The sequence below is a fragment of the Solanum dulcamara genome, chromosome 2, assembly GCF_947179165.1.
Source record: "Solanum dulcamara chromosome 2, daSolDulc1.2, whole genome shotgun sequence".
In the NCBI taxonomy this organism is placed as follows: domain Eukaryota; kingdom Viridiplantae; phylum Streptophyta; class Magnoliopsida; order Solanales; family Solanaceae; genus Solanum; species Solanum dulcamara.
The window spans coordinates 77,245,564-77,265,634 of record NC_077238.1 but is presented as its reverse complement, the minus strand read 5'-3'; the positions used below and the strand labels follow the sequence as shown (position 1 = coordinate 77,265,634).

General features: G+C 38.8%; 1 protein-coding gene across 2 annotated transcripts in view; it reads right to left on the bottom strand.

The window, feature by feature from the left end:
• The window catches only part of LOC129880813 (structural maintenance of chromosomes protein 6B-like), a 54,220-nt gene that overhangs the window by 33,228 nt on the left and 921 nt on the right, over window positions 1–20,071 (bottom strand). Inside the window, exons 2-10 of one of the 2 annotated variants that reach the window (XM_055955016.1) lie at window positions 19,240–19,345; window positions 14,284–14,417; window positions 13,409–13,464; window positions 13,131–13,217; window positions 12,582–12,902; window positions 5,988–6,107; window positions 5,401–5,535; window positions 4,423–4,499; window positions 4,213–4,288 (exon numbers count right to left, since the gene is read on the bottom strand). In XM_055955016.1, the coding sequence (XP_055810991.1) occupies window positions 4,213–4,288; window positions 4,423–4,499; window positions 5,401–5,535; window positions 5,988–6,107; window positions 12,582–12,902; window positions 13,131–13,217; window positions 13,409–13,464; window positions 14,284–14,417; window positions 19,240–19,345 (1,112 nt within the window). Of the gene's footprint in view, window positions 1–4,212; window positions 4,289–4,422; window positions 4,500–5,400; window positions 5,536–5,987; window positions 6,108–12,581; window positions 12,903–13,130; window positions 13,218–13,408; window positions 13,465–14,283; window positions 14,418–19,239; window positions 19,346–20,071 lie in introns of those variants that run through there. The other variant, XM_055955017.1, reaches the window with a different exon arrangement.

Genomic DNA, 20,071 nt, shown 5'->3' with positions numbered 1-20,071 from the left:
CCTATATTGCTCGGATCCTCCAAAAAATGTTGTTGGGTGTGTGTCGAATCCTCTGATAGATATGCATTTTTGGATGTATCCGACAGAGGATTTGGAGGATCTGACATATACCTAGCAGTATTTTTGAAGAGCCCGATCAACTTAGATCGCAGCCATGCCCAAAATATAAAAAGATGTGTTCTTCGCAAATATCAATATCCTAAACACACTAGAGAACAAGGTTCCTAATGCTATTCTTTTAGTAGTAAAAGTGACAGTAAAATTACTGGTAAGTGAGATTCCTAATGCTATTTGGATTATATACATGAATCTATGTATGCTTTACCTTGAGATTGGAGATTTAAACATAGAAATATCTAATGGATCTAATGACATATAAATGGTGGAATTGGATAAGGAGACTATGGGTAACCTAGAACAAAAATGTGTCCCTTGGTTAGACAAAGTTTGAATAAAGGATGTGTTACTATAACCTAAAACCAATTTTAAAAGATGAGGTGTTTAGGTGAATTTGACATCATCGAACCATATTTTGTGTAAATTGAAGACTTCAAAGCACAACAAAGGAAGATACAAAGTGAGCTCCGGTTACAAGGTCATAAGCAGGGCTCCACTAACCCTCAATTGGCCTTGGAGACAAATCTGGAAAGCCAAAGTTCCACTCAAGGTGGCATCTTTCACTTGGCTGCTAGCAAATCATGTAGTACCAACACATGAGAATCTAAGGAAAAGAGACAACATTCTGGTGACACACTGTTGTTTATGTGGGGAAGCAGCTGAGACAGTTAGACATTTGTTCTTACATTGCAAAATCACTGATCAACTGTGGAAGATTTTCATCAGTCTCAGAGGCATTCAATGGACAATGCCTAGCAAGATTGTTGACACTCTCTCAAGTTGGGAGGAAGCAGGAATTGGGACAAAGAACAGAAGTTATTGGAGGACCATTACAACATGCATCTGGTGGACCATTTAGAGAGAAAGGAATGCTAGAAGCTTTGAGGATAGAAGTAGATCCCTACAAATGATCAAAACAGATTGTATTCTGTTATTATGTTTTTGGGGTACAAACTACAAAGAGTTCCCCTATAGATGCAGAAGCAATCCTAGAAGTATTAAAATCATGCTAGGCTTGTTGTTTTTGTTTTACATTTTCATACATTTTTTGTAAAGGGGTTTTCAGTACTACCTAAGTACTGGTTTACAATACCAATTGTTACCTTCTCAAAAAAAAAAAAAGAGACTTCAGGTTGACTGTGGATAGTGTAGCAGCGTTACATAAGCTTGAAATCATGGTAAATAGAGACTTTACCCCATGACTGCTTGTTCTGTAAATTGCATGTGAAATGATTCCAAAATAGCATGAATGTTTTGAACATGTGTTTTAATTTCCATATTATATATATACACACACACACACACATATATACACACATTCGAGGGTATACTTGGTGGTAAGCTGATTTTGGATACCCGTTGAGATTCTACCCGTTTATATCTCATGGATGATTAGTCATGTTGCTTTACTACAAGATTTTAGTATTAGCTGTATTTACATACATAATATATGCATTGTTGCATACACTCAGAAAAAGTTCTGACTCATGAAAATTTGAACAAAAGAAGAATTCAATTATGCTCCAGAAACTACCTTTGTAATGAACAGGCAGAGACAATCAGCCATCTCCTTTATTTTTCTGTAACTAGACAAATCAATTACAGAAGATTTTCATTAATCTGAGGAAAATCAAGTGGGTCGTGCCAGATAGAATAAAGGATGTTCTGAACTGCTGGAATAGAGATGGAATGCAGCTTACAGAGAGATAGATGGAAGATTGCCCCTGCATGCATTTGGTGGTCTGTTTGAACAGAAAGGAATCAGAGATATTTTGAGGACAAGCAATGTAATATTCAGAAGTTCAAGATGAATTGGTTAGCTCTCTATTATTTTTGGTGTAAACAGGAATTGATAGTACGAACTGAATATATTTTTGATGTTCTAGACAGTTTGTAAGTATCTCAGTAGATAAGGCTCCAATTGTAACTGACTTTCTTTTGAGGGGGGACTACACAATTTTTGTTGTGGTATACCTGTTGATGTCTATACAACTGTTACCTTTATCAAAATAAGTACGATTAGTTACAAATTATTGAGTTGTGTCACAGGAGCCAGGAGGTATACAGAAGGGCACTGAGTGGGGGTTTGATCTCCCCCTATTGTGGGGCATCACCCAAAAATAACACATGCATGAAGGTTATGTCCCCATAGAGAGGACACAAGAATCGATAGTTCAAGTATTTCAAATTGAATGGCAAAATGACAAGAAGAGAGACATAAATGAGGTATATATCAATCTATATTGTATTGTGTATTCCGAAATGATATAATCATTTTTGATTGGACAAGAAAGGTCTCAAATTGAAGACAGTTGAGAAAATCAAAGAGGAGAAAACACGTTTAGATATTCCGACATACGGAAGACCATCTTTCTTATGTCCCCGCAGAGAATACAATTTATGTCCCCACAGGGAGGGCCAGATTATATGCTCTCATAATGTGAACCAGCCATGCCCCTCTCCCCACAGAGAGGGACAGTTCAGTGATAGCGAATGGTATTGCTCTAAAATAAAGCTACTTCTGGCCTATGTTACTCGGATTCTCCTAAACTGTTTTTGTTTGTAAATAGAAAACTTTATTACCAATTGTGAAAATGATGTACTGAAAATCAAAAGCAACTTGACGGATCCAACTAACAGTAAACACAACTCTCTACTACTTCGCCACACATGCCTAGTAAACTGCACTAATTCTTCCCCTTGCTCTAAGGATACAAATTGAAATGCTAAAATAATTTGTGCTATCTTCCTCCGCACAGCTCCCGCATAAAAGATCTCCTGAATAATGTGTCTAGTGATAGCTTCTGGTTCCTTTTGCTTTTGTTGAAGGACTCTTTGATTTCTCATGACAAATGTAGTACATAGATGCAGCCATAGCCATCCAATAAATTTCTACTATAGTAATTCGTCATCTAGGATACAGAGCTGCCAGTTTAATTCCTCTTGCCAGTCCATAGGTCTAGATAGACCCTGCCAGGTACAAGCTTATTCCATAATTGAGCTGATACTTCACATTTAAAATACAAGTGTGAAATGTTTTCTCTCTCTGTTGAGCACAAAGGGACTAACCTGATTACAATAGATTCTTGGAAACATTCAACATCCCCCTAAAATGTTATCATACCAGTGTTAAATCCCCAAAAAAAACTGGTGCGGTGGAATTTTTGGAAGATCCGAGCAACATAGGTCGTGGTTGATGCCAACATATGTTGGTGTCCAAAAGGAACCCTTTCCTAGTCTCATGCTCACAATTGCATTTTTACATACAGAGTGTGTGCACTTTGAGTGCATAGTTCCGCACTAGCATGTATAGCCATTCAAGCTCTTAGGGCGCCAGCTCCAACGTCAGTACCATATCGAGCCAAAGAGAACCCAGTTCGATTTGATACAGAACCGCTCATACACGCCGTTGCATCAGCGTATGCACAGTGGCCAATATGATCAAACCTTTGGGCACATCATCATAGTAGACTTGGTCAATCCAATCAGCATACAATTGCATCACAGGTTGTATTGCATAGCTCTTATAGAAGACTTGTCCCGAATTGTTAGGGACGGATCGAGGATGCTTACTGGATCTATCTGACTGAACCCTTATATTTATGTGTACAGAACCTGAGCATTCCCTGCGACGGACGTCTGAGTACCAGCGATACTTTCAGCTGTCACTGTGAGCCTTCCATTCTTCCAGGAGGCAGAAGCTTGTCTTTACTTTATAACGTTATGTTTCTTTGGGCTGTGTCTCAATTTTATTTGACTCTGCTTTATTTAGATACTCCATGGTGATAATGGATTGTGGGTGACTGTTGATTACTTTGGACACTGTCTTACAACTACGAATTTTTATTGTATTATGCAATTTATGACTGTTCTTTGAGTTAAATGATTTCGAATATTGGTCCAGTAAAGCGATTAAGGGTTTACTTAGTGGGAAATGGCTCAATATGTGTCAGTCATAGCTCATCCAATTTTGGATCTTGACAAGATAAAACAAAGAACACAGCATCGATCAAAAAGGTTATAAAAGTCCGGAAAGCTTTCCGCATACTATGTCATGCTTGTTGAACAGTGGAAAATCAGCTAATATCTTCATACCTCATGAAAAAGTTTGCTTATCTGATCCTTCGCCTGATTAATTTTATCTAGTAAGGTATCTTCTTCATTCCTCAACCTGCCATATTACAGCTTAAAAACTTCAGCTGGATAAAGAGAATAATTTCTTAAAAAACAAACATTACTCGTGAAGGATTCAAGGAGTCAAACAGTAACACAATCAACTATTTCTAGAACACAATATTCTGTGACCTTTGAAATACAACATTAGCTCTGTCAATCTCAGCTTGGAACTCCTTCAGTTTCACTTCCATATCAAGATCTTCAGCCTACAGTAAATTGGAAGATAGAAGCATGTAAAATCCCTTTCACAAGATAAACATAAAACCCCACACTTAGTCAGCTGAAGAATTGAATTCAGCAACACATTTTTTTTCCTACACGACTAGTTTTAATCTTTTCAGTTTTCACACAGTTGAACCTCAAACTACAATAACCAAAGGTGGAGCCAGGATTTGGAGTTTATGGGTTCTGAACTTGCCACCAAATTCAAGGCTCGTTTTACTTACTGGGTTCACAATTAAATATTTATACATATTTAATGGATTCCCTAAAATCAACCAAAATCTACTAGGTTCGTCCAAACCCAACTTAATATTGTCGCACCACCCCTGATAGAAAAGTTTTTATATAGAGGCATAGACACTTGCCTGAAATCCTACCTTATTCACCATGGCTGGAAACACGCTGGAGTATCATTTTTTAATCAAAAGGCTATGCTACTCATAGAAAACGAGAAGATCTATTGAGGTCAAAATCAATTTCAACATCGCTGCACAAGTTTCAGCCCTTACACAAGAAATGCCTACAGTTTATAGCTCCTGCATTAACCTCATCCATGGAACGCGACCTTGCAGGGTGAGCACAAAGGAAATTTTATGTCATTATTAGTAGCTACATTCAAAGTCAACATATAACATCAGAAAGCCTCACCCATCCCTGCCCCGTAAGATAGTAAAGGAAAAGTTCCATATTGTACAGTTGACTTACTACTGTTAGCTTAAATACCGGAATGCTACTGTCAAATTAGGAAACAAATCACATCAAGAAAGGCTTGAAAGGAATATCTGAAGTTAGGAAAAAGGAGCATACTTTCATTCTAGGGTTGCAATATCAGGGTGTACTGAGAACTAATTATATAGAGTAGCAATTCACAGAGGTAAAGAAAACCTGTGTATCTCTAATATTTTGCTCATCCATATCACATATTTTTTGTTCAAACATCTTGACTCGTTTTGCCATCTTTTGGATGTAATTAGATCTACGACCCCGTTCCTCTTCCAGCTCAAGTTTTTCCTTTGTAGCCTAACAAATGAAATTCACATAGATTAGAAAAGCTTTGGTGATAAAAACAAAAGCTAGAGAAAGAGCATTTGAATGTATACAGTGTTCAGTCCTTTCCAGAAGGAAATACAGCCAAAGGAGCAAAACACGGCAAGTTTTGTACATTTATTTTTTAAGTGATAGATCACCACTGAAGATATCAACATATATATACAGCTAACTTGATTTCCTAACTCTAGATGGACATATGGAAGAAGGAGACAAAGAAAATGAGAAGAAAACAATTCAATATAAAGAATGGGTTAGAAGGAGTGATGGGAATAGTGAGGATTCATATAGGATGACAAGAGTAGCAGAACTGGGCATCAGCTACAACTCAAACTAGGATGACAATGAAACCATCATCTCATCATCATACATATCAAATAACACCATCCAAATCAGAAACAAAATATATGAAATTGCACACATACCAAAGAAAGACTCTGTTTCAACTCTTCTGTCATCCTCCTCACTTCTGATGTCTTTTCCATCATATGAGCAATTTGAGCTTTCTTCTTGGTCAACTGATCATTCAATTCCTCCATCTTCGTCTGAAAACCAAACAAGTTTGCTTAGTGTGTTATATAGTTCTAGGAATAAGACATCATATCAAGCAATGTGAAGAGACAACTGAAATATGCAAGAAGAGAGAAAGAAAAGGATAGACAATAGGGCCACAAACCAAAGTTTCACCACAGAATACACGAGGACAAATTATCATGTTCTCTTCTGGTTTTGAGTAACATTACAATGTACCTAACAACATGCCTAAAACTTGTATGACTTTGGTACAGAAAGAGAAACAACTACGCCTCAATAGCAATTTGGGGTTGGTACAGAAAAAGTATAGCAACCATTGAATCAGAGTATCTGACTAGAAAATGTCACAGATACTTTGTGCAGGGATACGACAGGACGGAGAACTCTTTCTTAATATGAAAAATGCAATGTGGAAAAATGAAGGATGATTACGGTCTTCGATATTTGCAAATACTGGTTGGCCATCGGTAAGAGCAAATGGTGAACTTCTATATGTGTAATATTAAAATGTTGGTTTGAGAAGTAGTTCAAGTGAAATAATGGTTTCCAAACATAAATCGTCAACTTATTTTTCAAGTGAAGTTCATGCCCAAACACAACTTCAAATTCCACAAACTCTCTTCAATTTCAAATACTCTTTTCAACTTCAACAAAATATTGTCCAAACGCCTACTTCAAATTCTTTCTTTAAAGCAGAAGTAGAAGGGAGAAAGGAGTTCTTAAAGCAAGTCTAGTCAGAACATCAACAGGAAGTATGATCTATGAGACAAAAGCCAAATGTAACTGTTAAGAGTCTACATTGGTTGAGAAATGAACTGGTGGTCAACTTATATGGACTTGGTCAATCCTTCCCTCATGAGCTAACTTTTGGGATTGAGTTAGGCCCAGGTGTCATATCTTTACATGGTATCATAGCCAGTTTCATCCTCGTTTGGGCTTCGGTCCACGCTTCAGTTGGGCCTGGGCGTGAAAGGGGGTGTTAGAGTGGATTAGAGGGTCACATTGGTTGAGAAAGGAAATGGTGGTCTGCTTATATAGACTTAGCAATCTTCCCCTCATGAGCAGGCTCAGGTGCCATATTTTTATGGTAAGAACGGTAATGAGACGTCACAGCCTAAGCTATAGTTTTTCTAGATGTTGTAATGTTCTAATTCCACACCAGAATAGAGGACATGTCAAGAGTGAAACCACTCATTTGGAACAGATGAACCATTCTATGTTTGTTAAAATAGCCAACAGAATGTTTTTTTAGAATTCGGTTGTTGGTGGAGCCCACTTAAACCACAAAAATATCATGATGGGAACCAAGGTTCTAGGCGGGACAGAAAGCTGGTTGCAGGAAGCCATCAGAAAAACCCTTAGGAAGCCATTATCAGTGAAGATGGTCACACAGGTAAGGCAAGGACGAGAAAGTCAGACAGTCAGAGGAAGGATGATGTACTGACACTGTACCAAAACACAATATGGTGTTCAAAATATAAAAATTGATTGAGCAGGTACATAGGCACAGGCAAAAGCGAGTTAGGTCCAGAATAAATAAAAAGGACCAAGCTTTCAGCACAAAAGGCACATTCAAAGGCAGCACTACAAATGGAGAACCAGCCTAGGAAGTTTGGATAAACCAAACAACATGAAAATCAAATAAGGGCCATTGAAATTCCTAATCCCAAGAGTAAATATAACCTTTCTGCTCCATCTGCCTGACAGAATAAAGACAAAGTTGAAGCAGCCATTGAAGCCAGTGTAGATCAAGCAGAACAAAATGGCTGGGAGCAGTCATAGTGCTACTTGCCATTGATTTTCTAAGTAGGAGTGACCAGGGAAACAAAAGAAAGTTGATAACAAATAGATTTTCCTACAAAGAAGGAGGTACAACAACGAGCCCAGTATAATCCCACCATGTGGGGTCAGGGGAGGGTAGAGTTTACGCAGACCTAAACCCCACCTTGAAAGGTAGGGCGGCTGTTTCTGAAAGACTCTCGGCTTAAGAGAGAAGAACAAGAGAGAAGAAACAAGGAAAACAAAAACCAAAGTCAGATAGAACCAAGCATATCGAAAACAATATAAAAATATGTGTACTGAGAGCGAGAAAGTCAGGGACAGATCGGAGAGAAAGAAGCATTCACTACTATAGATGAATAGGATAACCAACGTATACCTGGCCCGCAAATGTAAGCAGTAATCAAATGTAGAAATCCAAAGTTAATAAACAAATGAGCAAAACTACGACTACTATGGTGGATAGATAAGTCACCTAGCCTACTATCTTAATCTTAGTCCTCCACAACGTCCTGTCTAAGGTCCTGTCCTCGGTGAGCTGCAACTGTGTCATATCATGTCTAATCACCTCTTCTCAATACTTCTTTGGCCTCCCTTTGCCCCTCTTGATTGGCCAACACTCCGTCCCGTACAATAGAGTCGGTCTAACCACCACTTTGTAGAACTTGCCTTTGAGTTTTGGTGGCACTTTCTTGTCACACAGCACTCCGGAGGCGAGTCTCCATTTCAACCACCCTGCACCAATACGATGTGAAACATCGTCATCGATATCCCCATCTTCCTGTATAATAGACCCAAGATACTTGAAGCTTCTTTTCTTTTGAATGACCTGGGTACCAAGCCTCACTTCCCCGTCCGCCTCACGTGGCAAGCCACTGAACCTGCACTCCAAGTATTCTGTCTTAGTCCTACTCAATTTAAATCCTTTAGACTCCAACGTCTGTCTCCAGCCCTCTAGCTTATCATTAACTCCGTTGTGAGTCTCGTCAATCGTCAATCAGGACTATGTCATCCGCGAACAACATACACCAAGGCACCTCACCTTGTATTTGTCTCGTCAATTGATCCATCACCAGGGCGAATAGAAACGGGCTAAGAGTTGATCCTTGGTGCAACCCCATCGTAACAGGAAAGTGCTCCGAGTCTCCTCCTACCGTCCTTACCCTGGTCTTTGCTCCATCATACATGTCTTTAATCGCTCTAATGTACGCCACAGGTACACCTCTCGCCTCCAAGCATCTTCATAGGACTTCTCTTGGCACTTTGTCGTAGGCCTTTTCTAGGTCGATGAATATCATGTGTAAGTCCTTCTTCCGCTCCCTATAATGCTCCACCAATCTCCTTACAATATGAATGGCTTCTGTAGTCGAGCACCCCGGCATGAATCCAAACTGGTTCTCTGAAATAGACATACTTCTCCTCACCCTCATTTCCATTACCCTTTCCCACACTTTCATAGTGTGGCTTAGTAGCTTGATACCTCTGTAGTTGTTGCAGCTTTGAATGTCTCTCTTGTTCTTGTACACGAAAATCATTGTACTCCACCTCCATTCTTCCGGCATCTTCGATGTCTTGAAAATGAAGTCAGCCACTCCAATCCTACCCTAAATGCATTCTTCCAAAATTCCTCAGGGATCTCGTCAGGTCCGATCGCTCTTCCCCTGCACATCCTACGAACAGCTCCCTTAACCTCCTCCACCATTATCCTCCTACAATACCGAAAGTTGCGACGCCTGTCCAAGTGCTCCAAGTCTCCCAACACAAAGTCTTTGTCCCCTCCTTCGTTCAATAGTTTGTGAAAGTATGACTGTCATCTCTGTCTGATGCGGGATTCCTGTACCAACACTTGGCCATCCTCGTCCTTGATGTACTTCACTTGATCCAAGTCGCGTGTCTTCCTCTCTCGCGCCTTGGCGAGCTTAAATAGCTTCTTATCCCCACCTCTCACCTCTAGTTCAACATAAAAGCGTTCAAAGGCTGTCGTTTTAGCCGCCGAAACTGCCATCTTCGCTTCCTTACTCGCCATCTTATACTTTTCCCTGTTCGTCCACTTCTCTTCATCATCCTTGCTATCTACCAACTTCACATATGCCTGCTTTTTTGCTTCTACCTTTCCCTGGACTTCTCCATTCCACCACCAATCCCCTCGGTGCCCACCACGGCGGCCTCGTGAGACCCCAAATACCTCTCTAACTGCTTTCCTAATGCAGCTGGCTGTCCTATCCCATATACTGCTTGCATCCCCCCTACTATCCCACGCCTCCATAGCCGTTAGCTTCTCCCCAATCTCTAGGGCACTAGACGGAGTCAAACGACCCCACCTAATCCTCGGGCGGTCATCTACGACCCTCTTCTTCTTCTTCCTTCTTATCTCCAAATCCATGATCAATAGCTTATATTGGGTCGTAAGATTCTCACTTGGTATGACCTAGCAGTCCTTACAGAGGCTTTTATCATCTTTTCTAAGGAGCAAAAAGTCTATTTGTGTCGCTGCCCTCGAGCTACGGAAGGTTACCAAGTGCTCCTCCTTCTTCAGAAAACTGGAGTTGGCCACCATTAATCCAAAAGCTTTTGCGAAATCCAGGAGTGAGGCTCCTCCACTATTCCTGCACCCGAAGCCAAATCCTCCATGCACCTCGTCATAGCCCGTCGAAACAGACCCAATGTGCCCATTAAAATCTCCTCCTATGAATAGCTTCTCAGTAGGCGATATACTGGCCACCACTTCGTCCAAGTCCTCCCAAAAACGCCTTTTTATCTATTCGTCCAACCCCACTTGTGGCGCGTAGACACTAATAATGTTCAATGTGAGCCCTCCAACGACTAACTTAATCGTCATCATCCTATCATTGATCCTCCTAACATCTACCACCTGATCCTTAAGTTCGCTATCTACTAAGATCCCTACCCCATTCCTATACCTCGACTTGCCCGAGAACCAAAGTTTGTATCCGTCCACCTCCTTAGCTTTAGGTCCTACCCATTTAGTCTCTTGGACGCAAGCTATATTAATCTTCCTCTTCTTAAGAATCTTAACTAACTCTATGGACTTTCCTGATAAAGTCTCAATATCCCAAGACCCTACTCTCAATCTAGAAGCTCTCTCAGCCCCCCCAACCCTGTCCCTCGATCCCAACCGAAAACATGACCCTAGTCTACCATCGCTCACTAAAGTCAGAACAGCAGATATATGCTAGTGAAAGGATAATCTAAGATAAACAAAGGATCAATAGTAGAGCACAGGTTAGCAATCGTCTAATAGCAGTGAGATATGTAATTATTTAGGCGGAGCAAGCAAAATTTATAAGGCTAAAATATAGGAAATGGGCTATAGGAGGTACCAACTCCAAGTAAATAAAACATGTTCACTCGCCGAAAACACTGTTCACTCACTGAAAACACTGTTCACTCACCGAAAATACTGTTCACTCGCCGAAAACTGCCGAAATACCTGTGCAGAAACTGCTCGAAAATCCACTGGTAGGGGTTTCGGATTGCAGTCAAAGAGGGAAAAAAACACAAAGAAGAAGGAAAGAAGAGATGAAGAGAGAGAACAGAGGGGAGAGAGAGATCTGGCCGGAAATACTCTTTGCCGGTGGCCGCTTGGGGAGGTGGTGGCCTGGGGGTAGGTGGAATGGGATGGGGGGTCGTGGGTGGGGGTGGTGGGAGGTACTTACCGTTGGAAGATGAGAGGAGAGAGAAGAGAGAAACAAAGAAGGAGGTAACAAGTGAAAATAGAGTGGGTTTCTTTCTTTATCCCAAAATTCAATGCTATTTTTTTGGAAGACCAGATTACACCTTACTATACACGAGGAAGGGGAACATTAGTTACACTAGGAATCTGCAGGAAGCAAGAAACAGAAGTTTGATGATAGCAAAAAGATCAATTGATAAGTTATTTAAATTCATATTTGCACTTAGGATATGTGATTAGTTGAAGAAAATCTGACCTCCACGCACCCAAGGGTGTGCCCAAGTGGTAATGAAGTAGGCTAAGAACCATGAGCTCTCAGTTCAAATCCTAGCATAGACAAAAAAACACAAGGAGATTTCTTCCTATCTTCCCTAGCAGTGGACAAAGTTACCCGGTACTTATTGCTGGTGAGAGGTGGCAGATATCCTGTGGAATTAGTCGAGGTGCACAAAAGTTGGTCCGAACACCACGGTTATCAAAAAAATCTTACCTCCATTGTCTACTTACTGATGTTCATTCTCATTTGATAATATAATAAGAGCAATAACATTCTACTCATTATGTTCCATTTTATGTGACACTTTTACTTATTAATGTGTTCCAAAAAGAAAGACATGTTTCTATATTTGGAAGCAATTTAACTATGAACTTCCTAGTTTACACATAATGAGAAGCTTTTATAGACACAAATGTCATAGGATGTGTAAGTTTCAAAAGTCTCTTTTCTTAAACTTTGTGGCGAGTCAAATTACGGCACATAAATTTGAAAGGAGGGAGCACTTTTTATCATCCACTTCTTTTTTTATAAAATAGGATAGCACCATCTCCCAAAAGGCCGCAAGCGCAGCCGCTTCTAACAAAGAAGGATTGCCATACTAATAAACATTACATCAAGGTAATGAAAAAGTCACCATTAGCATACGTGGAAGTAAAGAAAACTTGTAAAAATGCTTCCAGCAAAGGCATTCTAACTCTTAGCATAACTTTCACCAGGGAAAACCAGAGCACTTACAAGATGCTGATCAATTCGAGATTGACAAGTGGGGACCCGTCCTTTCAGCTCCTCAATCCGTTTGCTTTTATCTTGTAACTGTTTATCTACATTGTAGACCCATGCCCATGCCAATTTCTTCTTCAATGAGTCTACCTGATTAGAAATCTCCTCTATATGTTCCATGCTTCTAATCTTTCCTTGCAACTCATCAAGCTCTTTCACTATAGGATTTATCGATTTCTCTAGTTCAGCAACTAGTTCATTTGCATTTTTCAATTGAATCTCAATACCAAACAGAAGATCTTCCACTTGTTGAAGTAATGTTGCCTTAAAAAAGAACTGCAAAGGATGATGATAATGGCAGATTAATCACTAAATAGGATCTCCCTCCACTAAGCAATTGTCATTGATAAACAAAAAACATGAAACAGAAAAAGACATAAAGTTCACCGAACAAAGCTGGCCAACCTCCAAATGAAATATGAATAAAGCAGAAAAATAAGCTACCAAGTGGACAATCAAATAACACAACCATCACCTAATAACGTTAGCAATTAAGCACCTCACCTTGAACTTGTCCTTTGAATTTCCTGAATGTAAGAACTCCCTGCTTTTGTCTTGACTCATTATTACACATGGATTTTCCACATCAATCTGCATAATCAAAAATGAACAACATCTAGAATACCTTGTTTCTGTAATGGCATAAAGAAGAAGCCAGTGATGCCCTCCACTTGCTCATTCATGTTTTTCAAAGAATAAAAAGTCTACCGGTCTCGGCAAAGTAAAGCTCAAACTTCATCAGTAAAATTAAGAACAAATTTCCTGTTTAGGCAGGCACTAACATTGAAATGTACTATAAGCTCTTGGAGTTCCTCTCGTTTGGCAGCCACCTTTTTACCTGTTAAATGTCAATTAGAAGAAGGAAAAAAAGACAGGGAAAAACAAGAAGATCCAGGCAGAAATCTATAAGCTACTACCCCATAACCCAAGAGATAACAAAACAAGCAAGGTAACTTAGTTTAGTTGAGCTCTTGTATCCACAAACATAAATTAGGAGCTTAATGAACTTTTATTTTATTTTATTTTTGGCATTTGAATGTTTACTGAATCATCAATTGTGACATAAGCAATGATTTAGAATGTGAACTTGAAACTGAATACATGATGCATGGATACTGCACAGCCCGATCTCCAACTTGGTCATTACATTTCAGAAAAATAGGATTATACTCCTAAAATTGGGAACTTTGAGGAGGAACAGACGGACATAAAGAGAAAAAAGTACTACTCTATTGTAAATTAATCAGGCCACACAACCGATATCGACCCAAGTTACTCTCAAACCTAATTGAGCATAGGTAAATTGAGATCCAAACAGAGATTTCCATATCATGGTGCTTTAAGAAGACCCTAACAAACTGCCAAACCAAATTCAGAAAATAAAAATGAAAAAAAGGAAGAAGACAAGTTTCAGCTGGACTTTGGACATGAAGGTTTATGGCAAAAGCATTGTTTTACCAGGACAGGAAAATGAAACAAACAAAATAAGCAAGCACACAAGACAATAGCATATTCAGTAACAGATATCTTCAGTAAAAATCAAGATGTAATCATATATCACGTAAATTTAGATTGCTGTCCATTACATATTCTATATGCCACAGATGCTAGCATAACCAATCAACTGGAAAGAGATATTGAAATCACTATAGGAAACCTTGGCAATTCTTTAGTACGATAGAACTAGTAGACTCTGAAATCCTGCGCTCTATCATTATGAGGTCACCATAAGTTTCAGCCTTGAAAGCATCCTCTCCTCGGTTTTTCATTTCCACGTGAACAAGGGCATGGCTGTGAATAGATACAAATGAGCAGCACATTATAAGCAAATTAGCAGAAATTCAAACCCAGAACTCAACTTAGATTGTCTTGCTGAAAGGAAAGGGAAAGGTGATTAACGAGATGGATACCAGATTAAAGAGTGCTTTTTTATGAAATAATTAGTTTTCTTAGTGGCATCAAGAAGATGCATATAGAACAAAATACATAGAGTGCAAAAAAAGAGATTAACAGCTCCATTAGAATGGACCTACGCTAAGGATAGGGAGCTGACAAAGTCCAAAAGCATAAAGGGGGTATGGTACACCTAGCCGTTAGAGGAGTGATTTGGAGTTGACATTCCATCAAAGCATCTGCAGTTTCTTCCCGTCCAAACACACCAAAAAACAAGCTGGCATCATCTGCAAGATATTCTTTATGGATCTACTGAGTTACCAACAACTCCAACACTCATAAGCTTCTTTGATATTTTGGGGCATGAACCAGGAGTCCAAAAAATTGAGGAACATATCACAGATATCTGTAGCAACTGTGAAGACTGAATAGTGTTTCCTTCTTCATTAAGAAAATAAGAGAATTTCTTGGTTATATGTAAGGAAGAGAGACTTACATATGGTGGTCATTGATCTTGAGAAGGCCAACGACAGTGTCTTGAGGGATGTCTTGTGGCGCTGCCCAGAGGCAAAAGGTGTATCAGTGTGCTACGTTAGGGCGATATAGGACATGTATGAAGGAGCTAAAATGCGGGCAAGATGGTAGGGGGAGACTCAGAGCATTTCCTTGTGGAGATGGAATTACACCAAGGTTCAACTCTTAGTTCGTTTCTATTTGCCTTGGTGATGGATGATTTGAGGTGAGGTGCCGTAGTGTATGTTATTTGTGGATGACATAGTACTAATTGATGAGACGCGTAATGGAGTAAATGCTAAGTTAGAGGTGTGGAGACAAAAGGGTTCAGGTTGAGCAGGACAAAGACAGAGTATGTGGAGTGCAAATTCAATGATGTGATGCATGACATAGGTGTGGAAATGAGGCTTGACACACAAAATATTCCAAAGAGAGAGAGATTCAAGTATCTTGGGTCTATAATCCAAAGAAGTGGGGACATAGACGATGATATCACATATCATATTGGTGCAGCATGGATGAAGTGGAGGTTTGTCTAAGGAGTCTTGTGTGATAAAAAGAACTCAAAGGTAAGTTCTATAGAGTGGTGGTTAGACCGACATTGTTATATGGGGTAGAGTGTTGGTTAAGCAAAAAATCTCATGTCCAAAAGATGCAGGAGATGAGGATGCTAAAATGGATGTGTGGTCATACTAGGAGCGATACGATTAGAAATGAGGATATTTGGGATAAGGTGGGAGTGGCTTCTGTGGTGGACAAGATAAGGGAAGCGAGACTGAGATGGTTTGGACATGTAAAGAGGAGATGCGTAAAGCACTAGTGAAAAGGTGCGAGAGTTTGGTTATAAAGGATACGAGGAAAGCAGAGATAGGTTGAAGAAGTATTAGGGCGAGGTGATAAGATAGGATGTGACGCAACTTCAGGCTACCAAGGACATGACCTTAGATAAGAGGGTGTGGACACATATTAGGGTGGAAGGATAGTAGGTAGTGTAGTGTTGTCTTGCTTAGGGTGGCTGGTGTTTACCATGGTACTAGTTGTATTATTGTAGTACTTGTTTTTATTTTTATTATTGTTTTCAATAATCTATTCTATTATATTGTTTAATGTGTTTCGATTATCACATTACTTTATTGTTGTTTTTGGCTCATTTTTGGGTAGACTTTGCATTGCTATTTTGTTACTTGTCATATTCTCTTCATTGTCTCCTTTTTATGTGTACTTAGATTTGTTGCACTTGAGCTGAGGGTTTTTCAAAAACAGTTTTTCTACCTCTACGAGGTAGTGGTAAGGTCTGCATACATTCTACCCTCCCCAAACCTTACTTGTGGGATTTCACTGGGTATGTTCTTGTTGTTGTTATTATGCATCCATTTGTTTGTTCACTTTTTATACATTACAGGGCAAGGTAGGAGCGGCTTCTGTGGCAAACAAGATGAGAAAAGCGAGATTGAGATGATTTAGGCATGTGAGAAGAGGTGCATGGTGCACCTGTAAGGAGGTGTGAGAGTTTGACAATAACAAAAGGTGGAACCCATCGGCAGCCCCTAAAGTTGGCACCATTTTTCACTTAGGCACCTCAAGTAAGCCACGTACATTTTGAACACCTAAGGTAAGGTTGGACTATGTCATTTTGACACTTTTTGCTGACTTGACAACTTGTGTGATTTTCGCTCCAAATAAGCGCGTGAAGAGCCTAAAGAATCATTTTTTCTATTTTTTTATTTCCCCCTCCTTTTTCTTCTTTATTCTTTTTCTCTATTTTTCCTATTTAATATTCTACCATTAACGAATCTTTCACAATTATTATCTTGTTCTCTTCAAGATTTTATCCCAATATGTTACTATATCAATGTAATTATAGATCTAACATATTAATCAAAATTGACAGAAAGAATAAGAAAAAGATCATCAAGAGAAGAAATAAGATCTGAGTTCAAGAGATTTTGACTGACACTCCATTTTTTTCGTCAACGATTATACAAATTTATTAATCTAATATTCCGTTCATTTCATTTGCAAAATAAAATTAAAAGCTACCGTTTTAGTCCATTAATTTCAAATTTTACCTATTCATTTTGTATATTTTTCATTGCAATTCTTTTGGTTAACAACTATTAGCATTTTGGTATAATGTATTGTGTAGCTTCTTGTTCTTGAATTCTATCCATGAACCTTATATGAATTTTTTTTAAAAAAGAAGAGGTAAAACGGTGGAGTTTATGATGGTCACTGGTAATGGAGTTCTAATGGCTATGGGGGGAATTCTTGGGGAAGGAAGGGTTGGGCAAGTTGGTGGGGTGGGGGTTTAGATAATAGCTTTATTTTTTTTATGAAAAATAGTTTTTCTTTTAACTTTTTTATAATCTATCTTTTAATTATTATTTTATACCCAAATGTCACATGTCATTTTTTAATTAGTCATCATACCACATCATTAGCGAATGTAATACATACACTTTGTAATTTTAGTTGATTGTCAAAAAAGTGTCAAAATGACACAGCGGGACCTAACATGAAGTGTCTAAAATGAATAAAGCCTAGTTGAGGTGTCTAAGTGAAAATTAGTGCCAACTTTAAGAGGCTACCAATGGGTTCAGCCATAACAAAAGCTCGGAGGATAGAGGTAGAACAAAGAAGAACTAGGGGGAGGTGATTAGACAGGAGATGGCACAGCTTCAGCTCACTGAGGACATGACCCTAGATAGGAAGGTATGGAGGTTGAGGATTAGGGTAGAAGTTAGTAGGTAGCCGAGTGTTGTCGCACTTCATGTGGGAAAGGCAGGGGGCAAGCCTCCTCTTTGCTTCTCCTTATTAGTAATATTATATTTAGGAATCATATAGTTCTTTTGTTCTTTTGCATTTATTATTATCTGTTGCTTAATTTGCTTTGTATTCTTTTTTTCCATCTCATTTTCTTGCAATCGTGCTCGAATTCTTAGTCTTTTGAGTCAAGTATCTATCGGAAACATCTCTACCCCCACAAAGGTAAGGGTAGGATTTGCGTACATCCTACTCTTCTCATACCTCACTTGTGGGATTGCACTGCATATGTTGTTGTTGTTGTATACATTATGAAAAGAAGAGAAATATTTTTGGGTCTACACATTCAATTTATTTCTTCTTTTCTTTTTGGAAATATAAAGGAAAGAAGAGAAGTATTTGCCTTTCATACCTAAATAACATGGGTATATACTGAAGATGTTGAACCATATTTAACTTTCTTTTTAGACATGCATCATCTCAGACAAACATTTCCTTTAAAGCTTTTCTTCATCAATTCTAACAGAATTTTCTTTGTTCTCTTTTTAACCGTTCAAACAAAATTGAAAAAAAAAATAGGAGATAAACTCAAAAGCTTCTTTAGCCACAATTATGAACTTCAGCTATATATACATATCAGAGTTATATGATCTCCAAGGTTGAGAGCAACTCTTTTATGACCGTCAACTAACTACTAACCCTTAACCATGACAGCAAGGAGGTCCCCAAGTGTCACCACTATTCATGACAAGAGGGAGGATGGTAAGCACCCCTTACTTCCAACCCTAAAGTTGTGAGTTTGAGTCACCAAGGGAGCTAAAAAGGTGGGAGCTCCTAGGGAGGGGTTAAAAAAAGAATTCATGGATACATTTGATCATGAAAGTTCGGGGCTCAACTAGATTTGTTTAGTTTTGGATACCCACTAATAGAATAATGCATCATGCTCCATGTTGCTAACAACTCAGCAAACAACTTCTTCCATTAGAATCGAGCATAAAGATATAAAAGACTATTCTGCAAATTTGCTCCGAGCTGGATTAATCTTGGCTTGCATATTATAAAACTTAAGAGTAGTTTGTCATGCAGTTAACTTCAAAGGTAACCTAACAGAAGAGAACATATTACTAACATATGGTTTAATAGAGAAACGATGGCATCATCTTTAAATCCATTATGTTACCTTGTTGATCTAACATGTGCAATACACTCGGCTCTCCGTGAAGTAAGTTTTAAGTCAAAAGAAATTCCAAACACCATCTTGCAATTCACCTCTCCACACCCAAGGGAAATAGAGATAAAATGGAGGGGGGGAAGCGAATTAGTATGATAACTTACAACTAATCTTCCAGCAAAAACAGGCTTTTAACACAATCCACAAAATAGAGGACAATAAATGCTTCTTTGAAAAATAGCAAGAGATAAGGATAATCAAACAATAATAAACCTGCAGCCCGTCTTTATAAAATCCTTTAGTGTATTGGCTCTTTGTGTGCCTCTAGCACGGCTCCCAAATGCCACACATAATGCTGTAAGTATAGCACTTTTTCCACCTACACCAAACAAAAAAACAATACACGAACAACAAATAGTTCATCTCAAGCCACATTGTGGAAAAGATAATAAAAGCAAACACCAAGTTAGTCAATGATTCATACATACATAGTACTAAAAGTTTAAAAATTAACCAAACTAACTAAGTTATTTGATCTCAAGTCATATTACTAAAGGCAGATAGAAGGATTCTCTTGGCTGTGCATCTCAAAGTACCACTTTAATCCAACTTATTGAAAGTGAACCACCTATCTGCAATTCCCTCTATACAAGTAGAGCAGACAAATATGAACACATTTCTAATAAGTAATCCGCAGACACACTAGGGGAAAATGAATCTGGGGAAGTTGTACTTGTAAGCACTAAGACAAGTTCTACCACTTGTACTCCTTCTTTGCAAAGGAAACAAGTTCATATTTTTACCAAGTGCCCACTCAATATCAAGGTATACCCACTAGCCTTTAAGTCTGAAATATGATGAATCGAAGAAGAAATCTTGATTGGTTCTACCTTGTACATATAGTTGATAAATTGAAAAGGTATATATATTCATACTAAGTCCGCATGCATTCTCACTCGAGACTTTACTTTTTTGGTAAGTTGCATTCTCACAGAGGACTAGTGGGAGGGCAGGGGCAGATGCACAACTAAAGCTTAGAGTTCAGCCAAACCAAGTAATTTTAGCTCAAACCATATATGTGTTAAAAAAAGCCTATTACATATAT